Below are 26,299 nucleotides of genomic sequence, written 5' to 3'. Positions count from 1 at the left end.
TAAATTTGCGCTAACAGTTGTTTTACTACAAATAACCACAAGACTGTAGATGTGTATCACAAAAGTAAATGTTTTATAGGGGTTCATTGTTACTCATAGCCAATCATTCACTGGATTCACTTTAAAATCTGTTTACCTCCAGTGCCCTGGATGTCAGACATTCGTCGAGAGAGCCGACCTAACCAACCTCTGTGTCATGTGCACCATTTGCTCAGCTGAAAAGGGTAAAACAATTCATTTCTGCTGGCAGTGCAGGAAGGAATGGAAAGGTCCAGGACCTCGCTCTGACCGCTGCGACAACATTGGCTGCATCAACACTGAAGTTGACAAGTTGTCCAAATGTCGTGATATAAAGCTACCTGCTGTTAATAATGTGAGTTGCCCATCCATGCGAGCTTGCCCTACTTGTGGCAATCTTGTGGAGCATGACACGACAGGATGCAAGAATATCATATGCAATCGCTGCAATGTTGAATTCTGTTTTGTGTGCCTGAAAATCACCAAGGTGTGTTTAAAAACAAGCTCACACTTTACTCTATGTTCTGGTGGGCTTGCACCACGACAGGCCTCTATTCCATCTTGGAATAGAGGATAAATCACTGTATGAAATGTTTTAAAGAATAGGCCACATTTATTTCCCATTATTGTTTATTAAAGTGAGCTGTGCTATCATGTAGGTTACGGGAACATTAAGTTCAACTTTGTCCTATTGTCTGTTTTTTCTGTTTTATACAAAATAAATGTGGAGATAATTTCACCGTGGAATTTCACTGGGCTTCTTAAAATATTATTGTTGATAAACATGTAAGGCGTGGCTTGCCTATCTGCAGGCTTTCCTATGAGCAGACAATGCTGCACCATTAGATTAATATCAGTCTTTAAGGAAATTATAATTGATTCTTTGTCAACAGGTATCAGATATAGTGCTAGATTAACAGAAGAGAACTCGGAAAATGAAACCGAAGGTATAGGTTTACTTGTTTTCGTTTCTATGAAACAAAAAGTTATTCATTTATGAAATCAAGCTTCTGTTGTCATGCATTGAAAATGTGATAAATCTTAAGCTTCAATGCAGCACACACCTTAATTCCTTTTAAACAATTGACTCATAAGCTCCAAAGACACTCCTCCTTTGGATTATCTCATCAGCAAACATGTAATTTACAGGCAATTATCATATGACACATGGAATTTCCCTTGATGGGCAAAACATGTATGAAAATAAGCCCAAATTCATAAGCGATCAGTGCCAATAAAACCCGAAGACAAATGTAATTATGTAAAAGCAAAAATAAGTTATTTGATCAACATCAACAAGGTAAACTTTCCATGAAAACAATTACTGTCAAAAATTGTCGTCTCTATTTTTCTGATCTGGTGGAAAGTCTCGCAGTGGTTTTACATAAACATGTGTAAAGCAAAACTAAAAGCAAACAATTGACAAGGACACTTGCAACATTGTAAAAGTGATAAATATGCAATACCTGTAGGTCCTTTTCTTATTCTTGGAAGTGCTGCACTCCTTCATAAAAACGTCTCAGATCACCTTTGATCCCCAAAATAACCAATTCACATTAAATAATACTATACATTTATCATCAAAAACAAATGTGCTTCTTGCATAGTAAAAAAAGAAGTAGATTTATTATTTCTTTAATCAAACCCATGTTCACAAAATCACAAATAAATGTTAGATCAGGAAGAAATTTATTATTAACTGAAAAAAAGCTAAACAAGAAAATTCTTAATTGCTCATTTTTAATTATTATAAATGTAACATTATTGAGCATTTTTAGACAAACTATATAGACAGACACGCATCTGAATATGTAATGCTTTCTCTTTATTAAGCATGAGCCACTGTCATTCTAAACAAGATTTCTATAAAACAACAGAAATGGACCCATTTAATAACATTAATATAAAAAAGGTTTTCATGTGCTATTCGGATGCAGAACTCTGACTGGATGTCATCTGTGTTGAGCTGCCACCCTGCTGCTGAGTCTTAAGCTTTTTATAATATTTCTGAAAAATAAAGATGAAATTACAACTCCAATTGCTGAAATAGTGCAAATATTGCTAAAGTAAATCTAACTGACCATGTTCAAAGGACAAGCAAGCCGAGAGAACATTGATCCATCAGAAAAGTAAAACAGTTCTCATTTCAGATCTTAAAAGTGGGTATTTTCCACCTATATAATTATATTACTTTTATATGCAAGCGCATTTCCCAAATTTGTTTTATTTTACATTGATATTTGCTACATCGTAACCCTTGGAATTCAATTGTAACATGTACCTCCATGTTCTGGTAATGCCGTAGACTACTGCAGTGATTGTTCTTAGCAGTTTCTTCATTGCCATAAAACAGTGAGCAGAGTCTGCAGAAGAAACCCGTCTTTGGTACCACAAAGTCAACACCTATGGATGGCACAGGTACCAGAAAAGCAAAAATTAGACATCTTGGCTCAATACTTGGAATTCCGTCATACGGCTCCATAAAAGTTTTGCTTTTGATTTAGTGTGTTTTATAACCGTTTGTGCATGTATAAGTCATCCAATGTCTCAAAACTCAAAGTTAACCACAAGATGCTTTACTCTAAACTAAAAGAGAAGTCTGATCCAGATCTTCAAGCTCCGACATCTCTATGTCAGTATGTGGTAATGTTTGAATGATGCTGCCCAAATGTACAAAGTTGAAGGCGTAGCTTCAGTTATCACAGCCATGGTGCTTCAGCATAAGACAACAAAAACATACCTCTGTAAAGCATCCTTCTGGTACAACCGTTAGTTTCATCATCCAAACTAGGTTTGAAGCCAAAACCGATGCTGGTTTTACACTTTGTACACTTATATTTATTATAACCGGTCTCACGTGAATCTCATCCAAGTGGGTGGTGAGGCGAACTGACAATAGTTTCAGGAGCAACGAGTTTTGTAAAAATTTACGCGTTTTAGAAAGGCGGGGCATATAGGAGCTACAATAAATTACAGTATGTATTTTCAACCTTAAAACGTATAAACACATGTATTACACCAAAACCACGAATTAATAATGTTTTTAATTATGCCATATGACTCCTTTAAATCATGCTGTTTAATAACAGACCTCAATGTAAACGCAATATAATTTGCAGTGCTGAACATCACCAGAACTAAATTTCAAAATGGTTTCCAAAACAAGAACAAAATGCAAGACACATTATCACCCCTAAAACAAACCGCTTACTTTTAATCAATTGTTTGATATTTTTAGGATATAGGCATTTATCATCTCTTACCAATGGGGTTGTTCGGGATAAATGGGGGCAAGGTGAAATCTTCAATCACAGAGGAATGAGACCGAATTTTCTTGGCCTCTGGTTCTTGGCTCGGCTCGGTCTCCCGTCTAGTTTTGGACTCTTCTACAAAAATAGGAAGAAATTAAACAAACATGTTACCATCCGATCTTAATGGCTCTTTAACAAGACACCTAAAGTGGTCCGAATTAAGTTCCTATGAGAATGAACAAATAAAGTTTATATGAAAGGGCCTTTATCAAGATCCACTACTTGTTGCTCTGGCATACCTTTGGATGCCGTGTTTTTGTCAGTGACAGGTGTTTCAATAGGAGCGCTTTCGGACTCTCTTATGTTGTCATCTTTGCTTCTTGAATGCTCATCGTCTGTCCGTGAGGAGATATGTTCTGTGCTCGATGCATCTAGAGCACTCACAATATCCGCTTTTGAGGATTCTGGCTTTACGTCAACAGGGTCTACAGCTAGACTCTCTTGTATGGATGAAGTTGTTTCTTGGTCACCCTCTGCATTTATCTCAGGCTCATCTCCCTCTTTGTCACTGTGCGTCACCCCTCTTTTACCCCGTGTGGATCTCCGCACTACAAAGATTACAAAAAACATGTAAAGCTTGCTTGTATCCCCCACCTGGGAAATAAATTCATTAAGAAATAAACTGAGGGTGCAACCCAAAAAGCCACTCACCTGGGGTTTGGCGGGCTCTCTTTTTGGCCCTTGTAGGTTTCTTTTTTACTTCCTTGACTTCTTCACTGGGTTGTTGTTCCTCTTCCTCCTCCCCTACTTCATCCACAGTTACAAAGTTCATTTTACGGAGCTCATCTAAATCACAGGCTTCCTCTTCTTGCTGGGCTGATTCCACAGGCTCTTCTGGTCTGGGGGAAGTGTTGATGTTGGGGCTGGTAGGCATTAAACTCCTTTGATCTACTTCCCCAATCTCTTCATGATCTACTTCCCCAATCTCTTCCTCATCACCTTTGGCCTCATCGAGTGTGACCAGTGTCTAAAAGGACAAAAAGGGGAGCGTCAACATTGATATAAAGAACAGCATTGGCAACCCACGATCAAAAAAAGTTATATATAACACACTGACCTCAGGATTAAAGGAATCAAACTCTTCCTCCTCCTCCTCTTCAACAATCTCATCAAGCGTGACAAGACCTTGAAGGTCTTTGTCAATTGGGTATTCCTCAACCCCGGTTTCATAATCTCCAACAAACTCATCCACAGTCAAAAGTGTTTCGGGCATATCATCAGGTTTCAACTGCTTTTCCTCATCTGCTTGACCAAGTTCTTCTTCCTCGTCCTCACAGACTTCATCAAGAGTCACCATTGCCCCATGGGAGGCAAGTTCAGAGATCACAGTCACCCCATCTTTATCCTTAGTGTCATCAGCAGGGGGCTCTGACTGCGTTGCATGGCCATTTGACATTCCATCAAAATTTGTCAGGTCACTTTCAATCTGGGGAGAGGAGGAAGAAACCGTCTGACTTTGCTCTAGTTGATCTGAGGGCCCAACTTCAATGCTTTCTTTCAAGGTCTCTATATCAACACTGGGTGCAATCTCTGCTGAAGCTTCGGTTTCTGTATAAGGCTCGGTTGCCTCGCCCTGAACAACAGGAGTTTCCATCCCAATGGTTTTAATCTGATTATCTATACTCTCATCCTGAGATTCACACTCTTGATGTGTTTGATATATCACAACTTGTTTGGTTTGTTCAGCCTCGGTTTCCATTTTCTGTGCAGAGTCTTTAGCTTTAGGGTTCTCCAATTCAGGAGGCTTGGTCTTGTTAGTTCTAGATTTGGACACTCTCTTTTGTTGCAAGTTATTTGCTGTAGGTGATTTCGCCATGGAAGAGGTGGTAGAAAGGGGACTAGATTCCTCCTCAGATTTCTCATCTTTGGTTAAAGATTCTGATCTCGAGACTACAGTGTCTTCATCTCCTACTTCATCAACCGTCACAAATTCATCAACCATCACAAATTCACCAAAGTCGAAGGGAAATGTGTCATCATAGAATTTCTTTTCATCCTCTTTTGCCTAAAAAACAAATACTTAATACTAGAAAAACAGGAACAGCCAGAAAGAAAGATAACATTTTTTTAACCCATCACCTCTTTGATTGTCCTTGTTTTTGAGTGACTCTTTGAAGACTGAGAGCTTTTGTTGTGACTCTATATGAAAAAGTAAATACAAAAATAGGGCAATTTGAGTTCCAAGTTTGAAAATTCCAAGTTTTTAAAATAAACACTGTATTTCTTACCCTGCGATCATCGTCATGCTCCCTTGATCTCTTAGATGGAGGGGATTCTTGTCTGCTCTTCCGAGAGGATGACCCTAAAGACACTCCGCGCCTGGCAGAAGGGGCATCTTCATCAGAGTTTCCCCTGCTTCTGTGCCTAGAAGCTGCCTCAGTCTCTGGAGAAGAGCTACTTACATGCCTGCCTCTGGATCCCAAATTCTGAGACAACTTCTCTTTCTCAGACTGCACTTTTTTATTATCAGCTCTGGTGGTTCTTTTGACTGCTTGAGCAGATTTCTCAGATAAAGAGGGCTTCCTGGAGCTTGATGAGACCTTGCTGGTTGTTTTTTCTGCAGCTTTTTTCTCACTTTCTGCTTTTTGTTTGGCTTCCTCTTCTGCACGTCTCAATGAAGACTGCAAGCGACACTGATGAACAGCTAATTCAAGGGCCTTCAAAATCTCCTGCGTAACAGGAGGAAATTCCAACATTGTGTCGTCAAAAGCCCCAGGCACTGTTGGGGAACTGTTTGATGAAGATACAACTTTGATAACGGAATCGCTGACATTTTGGTCAGGTAAGGCAAAAGCAGACTCCACACCTGTTGAGTCTGATTCAAGTGCAACCTCAGAGACGACATTCTTCTCAAGAACAGGGCTTTGGTCACCTGATTGAGATTTAATGTCGGTCTCAAAAGGTTCCGATGGTTTTAAGTCACTCACTTGCGCCTCGTTCTCAGTCTTCATCGCCTGTACTTCTGACTCTCCTGGACTCTGGGTCTCCATGGCCTCTACTGCAGTTGCTTCACTACCAGCAGAAGCACAAAGCTCAATATCAGACATAACCTTAACATTACTGTTTTCCGCTAACTTTTCATGACTGCTGTACACAGATTTAAGACCCAATTCTTTAGAAACACCTTCAAATATTTGGATCTCTTGACTGTTAATGAGTGAATTGCCTGACTGCTTTGCAGCAATTGCAGTTGCATTATTATCGGTGATTATAGCTGATGATGCTAAATCAAGCTCTGTCATCACAGTCTCATCTGCAATGGCAGATTCCAAAGTGGGAACAAAGGATCCAAGTTCAGGCTTTGCTTCAACAGACTTGATTGATACAGTAGATTCCTCAGTGCCACCTGAGGATTCTGTTTTCATACACTCTGGGGCCACCGTCGTGGACTGGACCTCCGACGTCACAGTGTTTGACTCGTCCTCAGGCGCCAGCGCCTTGGACTCCACCTCAGGCGCCAGCGTCTTGGACTCCACCTCAGGCGCCAGCGTCTTGGACTCCACCTCAGGCGCCAGCGTCTTGGACTCCACCTCAGGCGCCAGCGTCTTGGACTCCACCTCAGGCGCCAGCGTCTTGGACTCCACCTCAGGCGCCAGCGTCTTGGACTCCACCTCAGGCGCCAGCGTCTTGGACTCCACCTCAGGCGCCAGCGTCTTGGACTCCACCTCAGGCGCCAGCGTCTTGGACTCCACCTCAGGCGCCAGCGTCTTGGACTCCACCTCAGGCGCCAGCGTCTTGGACTCCACCTCAGGCGCCAGCGTCTTGGACTCCACCTCAGGCGCCAGCGTCTTGGACTCCACCTCAGGCGTTTTCTTTTCAGTTTGGGTAACATTTAAGCTACCCTCTGCTTTACTTTCAGGATTAGTTGTTTTCGCATTAGCAGACATATTACCTTTGACGTCACTGGGAGCCGCAGTATTTTGTACAGCAGCAGCATCCAATTTTGCTTCATCACTTGTGCTTTTGGCAACAACTTCGTCTTTTATAGGCATAACTGAATCATTTGAGACGGCTTCATCTGTTTTAATAGGGGGCGCTGGAGTTTTTTTAATTTTCTGGGCATTAGCGTTGCAGACTGTCGGGGTTGCTTTTAAAGCAGTAGAAGCTGCTGCAGGCACTGTCTTTTTAGCCTTCGTGACAATAGTTTTTCCCTTAGCTGACTTAACGGGTGGTGCTCTAAAAGTAAATGCAAAATACATTTTAAACAGAAGACAAGATTGATATACATTTGCAGAGACCTGTGTATTAAACCACAAACCAATAGAAAAATAACTTACCCCTTCGGATCTGACTTCTTTTTCAGCTGGTGAAGACAACAACATGGTCAGTTAATTTTTTTATTACCCACCTCCTTTACAACACATTGACATCTGTAAGACATCTGTAAATGTGTTGAGGTGGTGTCACATGCAACTACAACAGTACCTACTCAACTACCTTAAGAGGTTTGGCCATTTGGAAGGTGAGGGAATTGTTCTGGACCATACAAGGATTCTTGAGAAAGCGAACGTAGACCATCCTAGCGATAGTGGCACTTTCCATTTCAAAAATGATCTATAATAATTTAAACAAAACAGAGATCAACATTTATTACCAAACTTTTGACATTTAAACAAGGTCACATTAAATCAATATAAACCAAGTAAATACAAATGCAAGACAGGATAAAGAGCGATTTACCCTGCCATTCAGATGCAGAACCTTCTTGTAAGCACCTTTCTTCTGGATTAGGGTCTCTACTTCCTTGACTGCCTCAAGAGTTTTTGGCACATTACCGACGATGAGAAGACGTTCTGGTAATGTGACGATTTCCTGAGGTTAGGAGGGAAGAGCAAGTGATAAGTTTTGGTTATATGTTTGAATTATTCCTTTGATATCCAACCAAAGACGCATATGCTAAATAACATTCAGTTTGTATACGCTCAGTTTCATTTTATGGTTTTACTTACAGGTGACTTCTCCATGCCCACCAGTACTCTGAATAGTGACTCCTTTGGAGATGAAAATAATCAGATGTTTGATGTTATAACTTATCAACAGTTATCAAAAATAAATTTTTAAGGTGTTAAGTTAGAGACACATCGACAACAAACAAACACGCATCTTTTATTAAGGTCATAGAAGTATTGTTTGACAACCATTTTAATCCTATTAAATATTTTTTTCTTCTGGACAACTACACAGAGAGCACACACTTACAGTGTAATTCAGGTCAATTGGACGAGTCATCATCTTGATGTTGATTTCTTTCTCTTGCACTTTAGCTGGGGTCTCAGCGAAAGCCTTCACCATTGCTTCAGCTGTAGTCATGTCAGGCATTTGCAGGTAAGCCTGAAAAAAAAATTTTGTTAAATGAACACATAAACACAAAGATATGCATGTTTGTGTACCTGATAGATAATATTACCCTTTTCTGAGTGATTGCTATTACAGGAGTAGAAGTTAGGCCAAATGGTTTGGCAAGATTTTTAAGGTCATCCTCAGTAAACCCTTTCTCTGGAAGATCGGTGATCTCTATTATGTTTTTTCTCCAAGGGATTTCCTGCACTCAAGAATACAATATAGAGTTAATAGTCATTGAATGACTAAGACCAACATACTAAAACACTTTTATGCCACTGAGAAAGGTACAATAGGCTTGGAGAATGAAAGTAATATACCTTCTTTATGACTTTCTTGACAACAGCAGTTTCTGCCAAAAACAAAATAAAATGTTAAACGGAGTGCTCCTCCTGACCGTAGGGAAAATTAGTTATCTAAAGTTATCACTTACCTGATCCCTTGGCAGGGGGTTTAGCAGAGGGTTTAGCTGCAGGTTTAGCTTTAACCGTTTGACCCGTTTTTTGGGGGTCATTTGGTTTTCCCTTGGTTGCTTGAGGTGTCTTGGCATTTGTAGACTCTTTTGCTTTAGCTGAATGGGTCGGCTTTAATGGAATATCTTTTCTATTTTTGGAAACAAGAACATTTGCAATAATTCTTAGTAAAACTAATTCTGCATTATGTAACATTTAATAATACACTACAAAGGGAACTTACTTGTCAGTTTTTTCAGTCTTAACGAATTTCTTCTGGTCATGTTCGGAATCCTAAGAAAAAAGCACACATTATACTTAATGAAGATTTAATCCAGGACCGTAGCCAGCCTTGTGGAAGGGGTGGTTCTTTTCCTCAAAAAGTGGACCTTTTTTGTCGTTCCCCCCACGTGTCATTTAATTATGAGGTTCAAATACTTGTATGCTCCAACTCCACTGTTCATGTGAATGCCCCTCTCTCCATATTAATGGTAAAATGTGTAATCGGTGGACCACTACGAATCCAGCTGCTCATAACAAATAATCTTACCAAATGGACCCTTAATACAGTAACTAACAAACTGTTGTAGTGAACTAACATGAGTTAACCTGGTAGCCAGGGTTTGAAAATTTGTGAGGTCAGTGGTGGGGTGTAAATAATTATAGTCAATATTATCAATAAATGCAATAAATCATTCAGCTTCATTAAATATAATGAATAATAAAGTTAACAAATTATAAACAGTGTGCATAGTGGTTTTCCAAAATGACTAACTGGTCAACGCTCGAGCGGGTCATGAACCAGCGTCTGTCTGGTATGGGAGATGAGCGTTTTAATGAGGCTAAGCGTCTGCCGCTAGAGCAACCCTTGAAGTCAGGTTTACTTGCACAGCTCTCGCTCACTGGTCTCGGTTACATTAGCCACGTATCATGTCAACTATTTAGTTTTTGGGAAATTACTTTATGGGACCAAAGTTGACGATGTCATGCATCGAAAAATATGCCCAAAATATAAAAGAAAATGTTCCCATAAGAAACTCCCCTAAAGTGTGTCATTATGGGTATGCAGTGCGGGGATTGCATAACCTCACAACTCATTCAATTGGATGACCTACTACCCAGAACCTTACCATACGTTTATTAATAAAACCCGTTAGCCATTTTTCAAATATTTACTTCATTTTGTCATGATATGTGATGTGTAAATGTAATTAGTTTGGCGAAAGGCGGATTCTAACTTTGTTTCAAGATGGCTTCAAACCTAATATTTCTTGCGTTACTAAATTCTGGACCTTTGACCCTGGCTACGGCCTGTAATGTCAGGAATTTACAAACCCAATCTGTTGATGCACTTGATGACCTTAAAGGTCTTACAGTCACAACTTACTTTCTCCATGTAAATGCTGACCAACTGCCCATGAATTTTCATGTTTTTACACCCGAGCAAAACTCTGGCATCCTCCTCTCTCTCCATACACACTGAAGCCTAAAGAAAAAAGACTGATGAATTCAACATTTGATACCAATCAGGCCCTTTGAAAATATTTTAATTCCATACCCTCAACAGTTTTTATACATTCAACAGATGGATGAATATGATGGACAGGTGGATAACAACTTTTCAACAACTACTTTGGACATTAATGTATATTTATATTATGTACTTATTTTGTAGCAGTTACATAAATGCACTGTTTCACAGACAAGGCTTAAAGTGATAGTTGTCTTAACGTTTTACTTCCCCTCATGTCATTTCAAACCTTTATGACTCTTCCTTCCGCAGAACACAAAAGATGATATCGGCGCCCATTCACTTCGACACAAAACCAATGCAAGTGAATTGGTCCAGTAAACAACGTTCTTGAAAATGTCGTCTTCTGTGTTTTGTGGAAGAACGTCTTGAAATTACAGAATTTCCATTTTTGGGAGAACTATCACTTTATGCCTGGTTTTGTCTCAAGACACACACCAGTGATGTGTTGACTAAAGCTGGGGCCACAATTTTTTTTTTATCTTATTAGAGTTTTTAACTGTGAAGAGACCACAAACATGAGAAAAAATCTTAGATCGAATCATTTGGCTCTTATATGTTGTGCCGAAGACAGCACACAAACAGATACTGACTAAACACAGGAAATCTCACGAAGTCTCTCGTGATTTCAAAATGTTGTATAATAAACAAAGCTTACAGTGCGATAATAAATGTGTTAAATATAAACAAATGTTTGAATTTTTTTTATGCAATTTAAAAATTATGATCAATCTTTGAGAAATTGCTCAAGCAGCGTAAAGGTGGCACAGCACTAGATATGATTTTATTGCAATTGAAATATTGTGGTATGCATGTCTTCAAAGTAATTAAAAAAGACTATTAAAACGGTTTTGTAAAAAAATAGCTGCTGACATTATCACCCGAAAGAGTCTACTAACTCCTGTAGTTCCACTGCACCTATTTTTTCTGTTCCACCTAAAGCATCTGCACACTCGGACTCCAACCACCACAGTCACTTGCACATAACCTGGTTTTTATTTAAATTAATCGTAATTCAAACCATTCTTGGACCCCATTGTCTACTACAGTAGGAAAAATGACGATGGTAGTCAGAATTCCCCCAGAATGGTTTACTTTCCTACATTCTTCAAAATATCTTATTATGGGTTCAACAGAACTTAAAAAAATTTAATTTCCTACTATTATAGTCAATGGGGTCCAAGGACTGTTTGGTTACAAGTAGGGATGTGCACGAATCTTCGATCCGCAATATTTAATCAAACATTAAAAATGCTTTAGAATATTCCGATTTTTCATAAGACAATTCTGACTGTGTTGACGCAGTTTTTTATTCTTGTCTTATTTAAAGCTTCTTCACTTCATCTGTAATGACTATATAATAAACAGAAAACGAAAAATTATTTGACTCCCAAAAAATACTTTATTATAAGTAAAATATGAAAGAATTTATACAAACCCCTCCTCGTGTAAACCACTGATAATTAGTAATTTACCCTAAAAGCCAACAAAGAACTACGTTTACAGTAAATTACCTGATTTATTGCCTTAAGGAGGATAGCAGTATGAATCTTGCCGTAAGGTTCAATGGCATCAGTCAGTTCTTGGCTGGTGGTGCGTGAAGGAACTCCTTTGATCCTTAGCAAACAGGACGTGCCTGGAGCGCCCTTGGATGTAGTCTTTACATGTAAAAAAGTTTGATAGCATTTTATTTGTCTTCAATGGAGCAAGTACAGTTTTGTACACAAAGTTTACCAAGTTTATCAAAGTTAACCGTGTGGAAAAATAAGAGAAACAAGCACAGTACAGTATACAACTTTATATAACTAATCGTATACCTCTAAATATGTAGTAGTCTTCTGGGTGAGGGTTTTGCTAGACGAGGAAGATTCGCTTCTCTTAGGAGACAAAGGCCGTTTGCCACTGCTGCTGGCACCCTTTGAAGAGGAAGCAGTGGAACTACTTTTCTTCTTTGCAAGTTCAGCCAGTAGGGCTGGTGCTAAGGACTCTACCACAGCCTTCAAGGTTTTACTATCTGTAATTGATGAGAGGTCAGCTGTTGGTGAGAAAACAACACGATGCATTAGTAAACTCAGCCATTAAATTAACATAAAAAACAAACAAGTGCTAATTTTAACACAATGAGTCCACTGTAAGAAAAGGTACAACAGTAATTGAGACTACCTGATGACATGAGTTTTTTGGCCAGCCGTTCACTACTGCTCGATCTCTGCTGCTGGTGGGGGTTTGAGCGGTGTCCAGGAGAATGCCGGCTGTTGTAAACTGGAGACCTTGACCGTTGGTAAGGTGGAGTATGGGACCTCCGTCTGTAAGGGCTGACTCTAGTCTTCCTACGGGGGGAGCGAGACCTGCTCCTACGGGGAGACCGCCGGTACCTCCTGGGGCTCCTGGATCGCGACCGTCTGCGACGACTTGAGTCATGGCGCCGTTTCGGGCTGGGAGATCTGGAGTAAGAGTGAGATCGGGTCTGACGCTTGGAGCCGCTGTGTTCCGATTTGGGATCAGGTCTGTGGACAATTGTCAAAGTCTGTTTAATTTGAAACCTTTAAAGTAAATGTAAGTATTTTCAGATGACAAAACTGCCTGTGAAGTATATATTAAACTTTTTGGCAAAAACATGGTCTTAAATGTTCTCTTGGTGGCTGTCATACCTTGAAACAGGGACAGCTTCAGCATTCCAGTCAGGGTATCTAAAAAACACCACATGTATGGCTTTTCATTTATATACACAAAAGATTTCAATCTTAAGGCAAAAAAAATTTGACCCTGCCAGTGAAAACCCAAGATAATCATCAACCATTAATTTCGCTATGATTATAAATTGTGTCATGGCCCAAGTAAATTTTATAAAGCGTTATCATTTCATAGAATGTTCTTTACATAATGGATGATCTTGCAGAAAACCCAAAAAATAGCTGGGTTTTCACAGGCAAGGTCACATTCATCATCTGCTGCCAGTCATAAAGCACTTACCGTTTCCTTAGAAGCCTACAACTCTCAATGTGTAAATTTGTGTTCTGATGTTCAAGCCAGTCCTGAAAACGAAAAATAAAAATACCACAATCCAAAGAATGTCAAAATATATACAGAATGTTTTTTTTCCTGAATTAAATTCATCAATCAGAAACTACAGAACTTTCGTTCCATTAAAAATTTGAATAAAAATTTTGTACCCACAGATGAAAAGAACAACAACATTTCCATATATATTCTAAATAAATAAAAAAAAGTATGCACAAAAACTATTAAATGGCTTGTTAAACAAACTACGGCCCTGCTTTTGGAGTACAGAAATCTAAGCTTACATAGTTCATAACAAGAGTCATTTTGACATGAAACGTCCAAAGTTTTGCATCAGGTATTACAAAGATATTCATTCTTGAGGGACACCGCAATCTGCCTTTCATCTTCAGTGCTGTGGTAGTTCACGGGGTCTTCATAAAGATTATATTTTTTCAGCAAGTCCAAAATTCAGGGGATGGTAATATATTGCAGCAAAATTACAGTTCCCTTTTGTTTGTAGTAACGGGATGTCAAGGTCTCCTTCCAAGGCTGCCGAAACTGGAACTGGCTTGGAGAAGTCAAGCTGCTTATTCTGATTTAAAAAGTCCCACCTACAGAATCATTTACTCAACGGTTTGACACTTCACCAGCAATATGGCAACGGCTCAATTAATGAGGAATTGAAGTTAACAAACATTCAAATTTCACTACAGATTTCTTACACTTTATTTTATTGTTACATGTCGTACAATGTTAACTTCAAGTCAACCAAACCATTCCGTATGTAACCCTTTTACATACAAAAGTACAAACATCTGCCAAATTACGCACTACTGGTTAAGAAGATACTCACCTTAATCTGGACACATTCAATGTTACATAGAGAGCATGTATGCGGAAAGATTCTCGGAGTCGCCGCAGAGTAATCATTCATCATGGTTGGAGTCGGGAGCCTCTTGGTGATTGTCGCGCTGACTGGGGGCGGAATGAATGGAATCCAGTTAGCAGTTGGAGGTCCGGAGATGATATCAGCGTTCATTGTAGAAGGAACACCAAGCAGAGGTGGAATCTGTGATGGTGGTAAAACAGCCTGGGAAACAGTTGGTCTTCCTGGAATCGTCTTAGTGGGTCTTGAGTCCATTGCCAGAGGCTTCTGAAGACTTGAAACTTGTGCAGCGCCTGAAGCAGCTTGACATGCCTGAGGACGCTTCGTTACACCAATGCCACTAAAGATGGGGGCAGGGACTTCTCTCACAAACTTCGGTGTCTCTTCAGGAAGATGCTCACTTGCAAACCCATCCGGGCCCTCCTCAGGATAGCCAAATTTACTAGAATGTCCATAGTCAATGACTTGTCGAGGGTCAGAGTCTATGAGTTCAGATCTCGCATTAACGTTCCTCTTCACTTTACGCATACGGATGTCTCGTAAAATGAACGGTAGGTTGTCAGGAGTTAGCTGATCATCTGGATAGTGGCTTAGAAGCTCGAGGTCCTCATTTGAGAGTCCAAAGCTTGCTAGGATGCTGCTGGCACTTTCCGAGGTGTAGCGTAAAGGCTGTTGTCCAGGTGTTGGATGGCTACCTGAAATCCTAGATCCCACACTGCCACCAAAGCCTGACAACTGGAACACCTGAGAGGAACTCTGAGAACAATCCATGCTTGAGCCTAAGAGCTTGCTAGGTGCCTGGTACCTGGACCAGTCCACATCATCAGATCTCGAAGTCCCTGCAAAACCACTTCCTCCTGATGGAACTTTATCCCTGGTGTCCTTTTTCATTCGGGGGTCTACGGATTTGGGCTGCTGCAACATTTGAGCTAGAAGGCGAACTTCCTCACGGGCTCCCCGAAGATTTCTGTCTATGGAAGCCTCAAGATCTGGAGAAATCTGTGACTGCCGTCCCAAAGAGATGGGCATCTGCTGGTTACCCATCAAACCCCCACGAGAACTAGATATAGATCCCGGACCATGACGGCCTGACCCCAGCACTAATCCAGGCTGTGACCCCGGACCATACTGGCCAGGCACTACGGGTCTCTGATCAACAGGAAACTGTCCACCACGGGGATTATATCTTGGATGGGACATGGTGACCTTAAGAAAGTTGAGCAAGGTCAAAGGCGGAACAATTGCAGGGGGAGTGATGCCAGCAAACGTATTCAGCTGGTGCAGTGCCAACTGAGTCTTTATCTGTGCCAGCTGGAGGGAGACTGGGCCCAAGAGCGGTGGACTCCCAAAATGGTTCAGGCAATTTGCAACCGGGGACACACAACTATCCAAGAACAATGCAAAGCTGAAAAAATTTGGAGGAAAACACACACAAAAAGGATTACTGGGCTTGTTGTTTCACGTCTTGAAACATTAATGGCAAAACGGTTGTAACCAATTTCTCCATTTAAATCTCCATCTGCAAAATCCTCCTGAGCCCCTTGGGATTTAAACAGCATTCCATGTCTTTGCTGAAGAAGAAAAACAGCAAGCAAAAAGGACAAGACAGACAGCGGAAAACATCACAGTTTAAGCATACCTTCACACACATGCAAACCTCTTTCTCATAATTTTTACCTTGTACAAGAAATTTGTCTGAAGACTGAATGTGAGCAGGGAGGGACAAATGGCCTCAATACAGGAAAAACTATGTACCAGTCAGACAGTTAATCCACTGACAACCGAGTTATTAACTAGTACTTGGATCTTTTTTATCAAAGCAAATTTTTGTAAATAGACTTTGTGCTGTTGTACATCCCTATCAAAAAACACACAGTGATTCTACTTTATATTAATAGAACATATTAAATGTGAAGTAACCTAATTTTGTAAAGAAACTACACTAAACCTGCAAACAGTGATCACTATTTTCACAAGCATAAAACAAAGTTATGCAGTTTATTATTGTCTTTATAAACATCATGTCATTTATAGGTGTATTATAATAAAGAAGGGGAGGGGACATTAAAGCATTCATATCATAGTATGGTCCGTAATTTTATAACATTAACATTAAATAACGATATTAAGCTTTTAGAACAATTACCTACAAAAGTAGCCAAAAAATATGTATGGCGACTCTTTAGGCCTTGACATAACTGGGTAATTCAACAAAACCACTGAAACATAATGGCAGTAATGACTTAAAGAAAAATAACTCCGTAACACAAACACAACTCCGTAACAAAAAATAATGAAAAGAAAATGTAAAAATTGTTTTAAGTGTGCATTATTGACTGCTAATGTAATGAGATTTTATGAAAAATTATTAGCAGAAAAATTAGGTCTACTTCAAGGCATTTAAAACAAGGTCAGACATGTTTAGTTTCCAAGTTGCCTTTGAAGAACCCAACTAGGTGATGCCTGACAAGAAAAACTGTTGTTTTAAGGATGGGAAGTTACTACATTCCCGTTTAAATGTTTTAATGAGCCCTGATGAAAACGTAACCCAGGATTTGCATTCTGATTTCATGTTGCCATTAAGCCATTCAAATGTCATACAGAAGAATAAACCTGACTAAATATAAGAAATAGAAGGAACATTTTGCAAAATGTTAACCAGACCACGCAGTTATCGTAAAATACACAGTCCTTCATTGTGTGAAGTGTTTCAACAGGAGCATTTTGTAGAGGTGCTCTGATTGATCAGTCGCCGATCATAATCGGCCGATAATCACTTTGGTAGGTGTGATCGTGGTATCTAATCAGATGGCGCAAAATTCGCGAGACATTTTTTTTACGCGCTACAAAAATGGCTTCACCGGTCTGGCAATTATACAAGGCGTGTGAAAATGACAAAAACATTCGTAATCTGCAACGTGTGTACTTAGCAAATTCCATGAGGTGGGAAGCACCAAAAACATTTTAAAACCACCAACCTCAGACAGGCTCTTTTTTTTCCCTTTATATTAGCTTTCAGTGAGTGGAAAAATTTCTCCCTCCGAGTTCTCCGTTCAGTGAGGGGCAGAAGCAGCACATAAATGACCAAACCACATCTTCAGAAATACCTTTTATAGCCACCGGTCATTGGATGGAGATATGAACATAAAATAATAGGCTAATTATAGACAAATGTTTGTCTGACAACAGAAGCGATTTATTTAAATGAATAAATAAATGAAAAGTCTTAAAATTAATTTATATTCAAGTCTAGCGCATCCTCTGCTACAAAGACGTTTCAAAAGCATCAACCCTACTGCAAGGACAGCAAGAAGCATAAAGAATTATCAGATAACATAATGGAATATAGTTGCTTTGAACATCAGCCACTGTATATTGTGGAAGAAGAAGAGTTTCTATGTTTTATGTAAATATGTTACTTGCCAATATTCAAATGTCAATTCGTGAGACTTTCGCTTCTCTACTTAACTTGAATACTCCTGTAATCGGTGTGGGCCCAAAAAAACATCCTGATCGGAGCATCCCTAGTTTTTGGATGCAAAATGAAAGACTCGGGGGGGATGCGCACACCAGACGACTGAACACAAATTGTCTACTAAACAGTAACGGGTATTTGTATACACAGTGCAGCCATTTCTTATGACTGATCTAAATCTGATTTACAGTGCAATACCGTGAGATAGGAGGTACGCTTTTAGTCATTATGAACCAAAAAGACAGACAGACACGATAATAAAACCTATGCATACCACACCCGACAACGTCGGAGCACATGTTTCTGACATAGGCTAAATCATAAAACAGATCTGATAACGTTATAAACATCCGATGGTTAACGTTACACCCGATGTGCACTGCAAGCGAAATAACAAACTTGATCTTTTTCATGAAAATCAACCATGATACGCTAGAAGATGCACCAGAGGATGACGCTCCATGCCAAGTGAAACTAGTCAGCACTAAAGGTTAATAAATCGTTCCAAGTCTGTATCGTCGTTTGCTTGACAGGTAACGTTATATGGGGTTTAGTGCGATCAGTGTCTCGCATACAAAATAAAAGCAATATGTTGACAAACAAAACGCAGAATAAGGTAAACGGATACGATCTCGACAAGAGAAGTGATCCGATGTTTGGTCGTGAAATCAACCCGATATTAGCAGGCCTCTGTTGCTCTGGCCTTTTGCCAGTCGCCATTGCCATTTAACCGAGGAATAACCCACTTCATACGACAAAGAAAACTATTAGATCTACACAAAGGTGGTTACCCACACAACTTAACAGCACGACAATAACATACCTCGTGTTTTAATATGTAAAATCTTACAGTGGAAATCCATCCGTTGAGGAAAACGTTTCGACATCTGCGGACGGTCTGCGTGCAGATCAGACGCGATAAATTGATTGACGATGCATCGAGCCAAAACCGATTCAGGCAAACCAATCAAACCCGAACCCACGTGATACGCCTCCAGGCATTTTATAACGGGTTTGCGTTTATTTCGCAAGAACCGTAAAATTGTTTGTCAAGCTAGAAAAAGAGACACTCGCACCGTTAGAATATTAGCTATTAGAATTCTAAGAAATATATGAGAGAGTAGTACCTATGCTTGCTGTCCAGCAGATGGCAGTATTTGAGCAATTAAGAGATTAGTCAGCTCTTTTGGAAAACTCTTGGGGGCGGTTTCCCAGATAGGAGTTATTTTAAAACAGGACCAGGCCTTTGTTAAATTAGGATATTCAAGTCGTTTTTAAAACATACTTAACAAGAAACATTACTGGTGGGCATATATTTTAAGATATGTCAGTGCAGGTTGTTTTCGATTAGACACCTCTTACATTTAAATTAGTCTAAGCCCTGTCCAGGTAACTGCCCCTTGAAGAGTTAGTTAAAGCACCATTTAAAACCTAAATAACATTTTCCTCTTATAAACACAAATAAGATGCTTCGAGAAATGTCTCTGTGGTCTGTCTATTGGGGCCAAGGAAGTCAATTGGTTCTTCAAAATATCTTCTGTGTTTTGCAGAAGATGAGTCATACACGGTTTAAATGAAACAAAGGTGAGTAAATAATGACAATCTTATGGAGCATTAGGCTACAACAGCAAAAACATCATTTACAACTAATGATTTATGAGGTTTGCCTGCTGTGTCTTATTTATATCAAAAACAGAAACCACCACAGAATGAATGACCACCATCTTGGTTGTATTCTTTTTTCATATGATAGCTACATTTCTAATCTTCAAAGAACTGCTAATTATTTTTGACATGACCAGAAAGAAAGCATCATTAAAATTCAATTTGCTCAAGAGTACACATTTTTCGTTTTATTTGACTCATTTTGCGTTATGTATCACTTCCAGCCTATTATTTTCCATCTGTGCATATACCTCTTGACTGAAAAGAAGTATTAACTTACAACAGTGAGTTTCGGTTCTAACATTGTGGTACAGATAACTAATCAAATGTAATGAGAATAAATACACCCCAGGGCCTAGGGGACAGGCGTTATATCTATCTCTCAGCACTAAACAGAGACTAGGAGTCTTTAAGTTCTTCAGAGGTCACGATAAATATGTTAACAGATCTAATTGAGACAGAGTATTTTTAGTGTTTATTATACCCACTTGCAGGGTCCTATTTTGGGGGTCTTTTGTTCTTTTTAGCGTTTTTTTAATGAAAGAGCCAAAAGGTCGGACTTAAAAAACGGAATCCGGTACGACAATATAAAATGCTACAACGCATAGACAAAGACATCGGATGAATGATGCTAACATTCGCTTTCAGTTTTAAAGTATAAAACACTGTTCTGTCACATATGTTCAGCCCGTCAACACGTTTGTTCCTTTAACAGGAGCTTATTTTCTTCCTCTAAAAAGAACTGAAAATCTGTCCGGTTCCATCGGTGTGAACACAACATATAGCTGGTACAGGCAAATCATTCCAGAACTACGAAATATTTCCCATGGTCCGTATGCCCCCTGTGATTCCATAAAGTATGGTGTTTCCCTAATTAAAGATACATTTTGTAAGATATTATTTCATCTCCCAGTCTGAGATGACTGTTCTTTCATCACATTGGCACCTTCTATTTTAAAGCATGGACACACAGATAAGCACACACTCAAGCAAACATGACCCCTTTAACCTTCTCCGGCACATGATCTCATAATGTTGCTAGCAAGGCATTTTGTTGCAACAGCGTCCTAAAATATGTTCACCCTCTTTGCAGCTGTAATTTGATAGAGCTATGACGAAGCCAAAAATGTTGCATCAACGCGATGTGGTCACAATTCTGAATGAAACCTAAAATGATCGGCACAACAGGATTCAACTGAATCCGTGACGGAAAAATGCTTTAGAGATCCAAGATTTAGATCCAGTTCACTAGTTCTTGCATTAGGTCTCACTAAATCTCGCTTTCAGGAAAATGGTCCCTTTTATGCATTACTCAAAGACAGTCAACTTTGTTGCGAGTTAACAAAGCACATATACACAACACAGATACAAAGACTAATGGGAATAATAGCAGAAACTAGATAAAGTAATAATAAAATGAGCAGTTTATTAAATAATCTTAGTTGCATTTTAATGCTTATGTTTTCCTCTAGCTCGAAATCGATTCAACAGGTGTAATTATACAAAGTCGTGAAAAACAGACATAAGACATTCCCTTGTGCTCGTGAAGAAGACTATTCAAAACCCAACACAAGATTAAACAAAATAAATGAAGTAATGTAGAACAGTCAGGAATAAGGAGTAATATAAAACCAAATCTAAGAATGAGTATAATACTAAGTGAAATATAATACGTTTATTATATGTATGCCCATGAAACACTAAAAACATATGGAACATTTCCAAAGGAGGAACTCATGAATCTTGTTAAGAGCCCAAGATATAGATATCCGCAACTGCCAATCAAAGGTCAAAATGGCAATAAAACTGAACCAAGGCCAAAAACCAAGGACAGGCAAAGCATTCACACTGAAACTGTGTCATGAGTAAGTTTCTGGTTTGATGAAATGTTGGATATTTAAGCTTATAACAGATTTAAGCTTGTTATGTTGTTTTGTAGAGTGTTAAAAAATCTGCAACAACTTTCTTGTATTTAGTTTCTGATAACAACTGTTAACCAGAAACTATTTTAATTCTGACAGGAAATAAATCCAGCCAAGATCTCTGTGGATACCCACACAGAAGAAGGAGACCATAATCTATACCCTAAACCTGTGATAGTGATGACCGCCAAAAGAAACAAACCAGCATCATTATATTTTAGACTGTGTTCAAAATCTAAACAAGCAATGGGATCACCACCAACAGCATATCAAGAGAATCTTGAAGTGGGAAAGGCTACAGCAGATTTTAACCACATAATTGGTTTGAGTATAATTCTTGCAGGGATACACAGTCACATGCGTCTCAGAAGCATGGCCATTTTTCTACCAACAAAATGCCTTTTAACAAAATTGAAAGTTTTGTTCAGTGATTAGGATTTTAACTGGTGTCCTATTGTAACGATTTGGTTGTGTTTTCTGGCTCATGTTGTCTTTTATTTTGTATTGGCTTGGGTAGTTCTTGTTTTATGGGCATTGTAGTTTCGTTCATTTGTCTTGTTCTTAATGGTTTATTGTTTGATTGACATCTGTGGCCTGTACCATGATGCCAGGGCCCTGTACCATGATGCCAGGGCCCTGTACCATGATGCCAGGGCCCTGTACCATGATGCCAGGGCCCTGTACCATGATGCCAGGGCCCTGTACCATGATGCCAGGGCCCTGTACCATGAAGCCAGGGCCCTGTACCATGAAGCCAGGGCCCTGTACCATGAAGCCAGGGCCCTGTACCATGAAGCCAGGGCCCTGTACCATGAAGCCAGGGCCCTGTACCATGAAGCCAGGGCCCTGTACCATGAAGCCGGTTTAGATGGCTAGCCAGGTAAGTTTAGGATTAGTTTGCACCAACCGTAGGTTTCAAAACCTAAAACAACACAATACATTTGTGTTTCACAAAAATTAGTTGTTATTGTATATTTACATTATATCAAAACCTATAATTATCAAATGAGTTGACAGTTCATGTTTATTAATTAATATTTAACATAGCATTTAAATTAATATTACTACATTTGAATAAAAAACTTACATTTATATGGCATTTTAAAGTAATAAAGCATAGGGGAGAGTGGGGTGGTTTGTGCCAGGGGGGGAAGTAGTTCCACCCCTTGTTTTTGGAAACCCATAGAAGAAATTGGTCATGTGACCACATAATTTTGAAAAGCCATCCATTTTACTCATCCTCCAAAGAAGAGAGACACATGGCATGAGAAGTAAGCACATTTTAGCTCAAAAAACTGTATTTTGTCTTTCAAAGTAAAATTCCTATGATCAAGGTTTTTTGATTGTAGTGTCTGAACAATTATAGACAAGTTGGAAAAAACATTTCACACATGTTTAAGTGCTATAGCAGGCTACACAATGTGTATATACAGTAAGCATGATGTTAGCTTTTAACTGCTGGATCATGCTAGTTTTCAAACGTGTGGGTGTGGGGTGATTTGTGCCAAAGTTGTGCCAGTGGTATAACTCACCCCCACTTATGATTATTTTCAACATATTATTAATTTGTAATTGTTCTCTTACATTTTAGCACTTCAACTATTTGACATACACACACAACAGCGAAAATAATAGGGCTGAAAAACCGAAAATGAATGAAAATTAGAAGAGAGGGGCTCTGAAGTGTCCAAACCAACCAAACCCAAAAAGAAAGCGATTGTCTACAGTAGAGAGTGACATCTCCAGCGTTGCAGGTAAACCAAATCCTATAACTACGTTGGATTGGTGGAGAAGGTTGAGGGTGGAGACATGAGCAAAAAAAGGCAAAGTTGTAAGAAGTCTGTGGATGGAAACCCCATCTTTACATTTAAAAAGAATTATAAAGAAGAAGACATCCCTAGAGGTGATGTGCTCAAGGAACTACCCACACCCCATAAACAGGTACAGCCAGAAGGAAGCAGAAGTTTATATTCCCCTGCAGCATTAAGAAGTGGGATGTTAAGGAATAGACAAGATAGCTAGGCCTATTGTGTAAAACTACAAAATATGACTTATTCCAACAGTTTAATAAGGTGACAATATCTAAATAAACCTTAAATGATCAATTTTGTATTTCATTTGTCTTGCTTTCATATAGCACTACAGTTCACAACATTAGAATGTTCTGTTTTACTTCAGAAATCTCTGGCACAATTTACCCCAGCGTACTCCAAAGGCACAATTTTTTCATCTTAACAGAAAAGTGAATCGCACTGATTCTCGCGTGAAGTCAATCAAACTGATGACTGCTTTCCAAGTTCGTTGTGATTGGCTGTTCGCACTACGTGTCACACTTTCAGGTGCACCACCTCACAAACTCTGGATCAACCCCGAGATGACAGAACGTTTATACCAAGCGTTGTGCTCTAGCTGAACCTGATCTAAACTAGTTTGGATTTATCTAGTTTTGTCAACTCAAAACTTACCCTGAAACTGTGTTTGTTCACTTTGCTTCGTGATACAGGCCACAGTCGTGCCTTGTTGGTCTCTACTCCATGATGTGCCCACAGTGTTTCATGTGTTAGTGGTTCATTGTGGAATGTGGTTTGGGTTGCTCTGCCATGTTTTCTGGTTCTCAATTCATGATTTTGATTATTTCAAATTTTTGGAAATATTAAAGACTTTTATCTTTACATAGACCCATCTGAAAGTTTCATGTTTTTGGCAGCATCTTTCCACCTATTCCCATGCTCAGTAAAATTGTACCACTACAGTGCCCCATATTTCAACTACTGTTTTTATGTCTTTTGGTCATGTCTATGTCATCAAGTCAGGATGATGATAATGCCAGCATGGTTCAATGGAAAATACAGTGCTGTGGTACTTTCAGGAATGTATAAACCAATTATTTAAAAAAATGAAATGTGAGATTCTATTTCCATCCCAACTCAATGTGATACATCACAGGAACATAGGGGATGGAATTTACATAAATACCACAGCAGACAGGCTGTGGGAATTTCCAGACCATTGTCCCACCCAATCATTGTGTGTAAATGTCAAAAACCCACTGACCGACCAATCAACTTGCATTCATAACTTTACTTTTCTAAAAAAATCGAGGTAGAAAAGAAATATGCATTTTAGTGGCCTGATACTCTATAAGCCATGAAGCACTATTTTCTCAGACTATGAAAAATTATGTTTTAACTGTAATGATTCAAAAATGGGTTAGGTTATGAATTTATTACTTGTAAGTCATTCAAAAGAATTTCTGCAGGCACCCACTGGATCTGCCTTTGTGTTTGCAGCCTAATACTGCAGAGAAAAACCTATTGTTAGTGTGAAAAAGAGTTGAAAGGAGGATGGGAAATACTGAGAGAAAACAATTGAACCCTTTCAACCACAGATCAGTTGCAGTCTCCAACCAGCTCAGTCCCGGGACTGGGGACACAAATTCAACAAACAGTCCATCAACATTATACTTTCGAGGACGACATTGGCTACTATTAACAGTTTAATTGGGGAGATTACATGTGTGTAATTATATCTGCACCAGCGTTAATCTTGGTTGGGTGACAAGAGGAGTGTGACATGAAGTATGCAACAGTATCTGCTTGTCATGTGAAGACGAAAATGAATCTGGGTCTGCAGGCTGTCTGAATTATCTGTCTGTTGGTAAGAAGCTAGAAGAAGACAACGGCGGCAACGTTGAATGAAGATACACGTGTTTTTCTTTTGATAAGACAGACCTCAATGGTCCAGCAGTACAAAGTGTGCAATTCTAAACGTTGTCTATGAGCAAATACCAGACACAATAGGTGTGGATCCCTACACACATTGGAAAATCAACTCAGCCTTCTATTTTTCATGCTAGTTGCTAGAAACAATTAGAAACTAATAAAACATGGATTATTCAATTAGACTGTATGGACCCACAAAGCGAATTCAACCATACATTACTAGTCTATGACAACAGATATCTTAACCGGCACACATTTGACTATGAGAAAATGTTCTAAAATAGATAGTGGATTCCAGATGTGTTAAAAGTATGGAAATAAGTTACTGAAACAATTAAAAAGAACATGGATACACACACACACACACACACACACACACACACACACACGAAAGACATCAGAAACATACAGCACACAACAAATGTCACATCAAAACATGTTAGTGACCAGGCTAGACACAGCTCATTCTAAAGGTTCAGCTGGACACACTGAACCTGATTTAGCTTCCTTAATTAAGTAAATCTAGGGTTGAAATAAAACATTAAAAAGACTACAAATCGATAAATTATATAATTTGTTTAATAGCAATCTCACTTACTTGTTTGAGGCTTCTGGTCGGGGGAGGAGAGCCAGGCTGTTAGGCTGTTTATTAATAATGTTGCTTGTGATGGCATTTGTTGCTCCATTTTTCAAATTCCCTTTCTTATTTCTCTGTATCATGTCTTCTTTCCAGAGAGGCTTTTCGCACCTACTCTGGATCCCAAAAGGATATGAAATAAGCTCAAATCCACAAATTAAATTACCAACAAATCGCCAGATAAAAAAAGAGTGTGGATTCACAAAATCAAATTTGCTTTTTAAATTAAATATATTAAAGTATTTTAAAGTTATTTATTTCTAATCGTTGAAAGTCATGTATGTGAAATCAACACATGATGCTGGTAGTTGCACAGATGGTCTTCAATCATTCATCG

The 26,299-nt window shown here is 39.1% G+C and overlaps 2 protein-coding genes across 4 annotated transcripts in view; one reads left to right on the top strand and one right to left on the bottom strand.

The window, feature by feature from the left end:
- The window catches only part of LOC306891934 (uncharacterized protein), a 2,912-nt gene extending 2,143 nt beyond the window's left edge, over positions 1-769 (top strand). The window contains exon 4 of the mRNA XM_079452574.1: positions 143-769. Within this exon, the coding sequence (XP_079308700.1) occupies positions 143-595 (453 nt within the window). The 3' untranslated portion in view covers positions 596-769. The remainder of the gene's footprint in view (positions 1-142) is intronic.
- Positions 638-26,299, bottom strand: znf638 (zinc finger protein 638). Of its 3 annotated transcripts, none has more exons than XM_079451966.1 (25): positions 25,924-26,299; positions 14,509-15,946; positions 13,626-13,687; positions 13,304-13,342; positions 12,816-13,159; positions 12,470-12,687; positions 12,167-12,310; positions 10,509-10,607; positions 9,366-9,415; positions 9,103-9,272; positions 8,990-9,021; positions 8,737-8,871; positions 8,529-8,660; positions 8,279-8,320; positions 8,010-8,141; positions 7,767-7,883; positions 7,607-7,632; positions 5,558-7,505; positions 5,409-5,468; positions 4,387-5,334; positions 3,981-4,296; positions 3,569-3,877; positions 3,282-3,404; positions 2,300-2,421; positions 638-2,025 (listed from the first exon to the last, which is right to left on the bottom strand). In XM_079451966.1, the coding sequence occupies exons 1-25, from the start codon at positions 26,043-26,045 to the stop codon at positions 1,942-1,944; spliced, it is 7,212 nt and encodes a 2,403-aa protein (XP_079308092.1). In that variant the 5' UTR covers positions 26,046-26,299; the 3' UTR covers positions 638-1,941. The 3 variants fall into 3 exon arrangements, with proteins under 3 accessions (XP_079308092.1, XP_079308093.1, XP_079308094.1); XM_079451967.1 differs by lacking the exon at positions 25,924-26,299 and adding an exon at positions 18,840-18,956; XM_079451968.1 differs by lacking the exon at positions 25,924-26,299 and adding an exon at positions 18,867-18,956.

Source organism: Barbatula barbatula (genome assembly GCF_947034865.1).
Source record: "Barbatula barbatula genome assembly, chromosome: 1".
NCBI lineage: Eukaryota > Metazoa > Chordata > Actinopteri > Cypriniformes > Nemacheilidae > Barbatula > Barbatula barbatula.
This window is presented reverse-complemented; position numbering and strand designations above follow the sequence as displayed.

Bases quoted from the DNA above. Each gene is read 5' to 3' on its own strand.
- znf638 (XM_079451966.1), bottom strand. From the start codon at position 26,045: ATGATACAGAGAAATAAGAAAGGGAATTTGAAAAATGGAGCAACAAAT. The intron at 8,321-8,528 runs GTAAGTGTGTGC...TCATCTCCAAAG, and splicing joins CAATTGACCTGAATTACACT to GAGTCACTATTCAGAGTACT. The intron at 3,405-3,568 runs GTATGCCAGAGC...CTATTTTTGTAG, and splicing joins CAAAAACACGGCATCCAAAG to AAGAGTCCAAAACTAGACGG.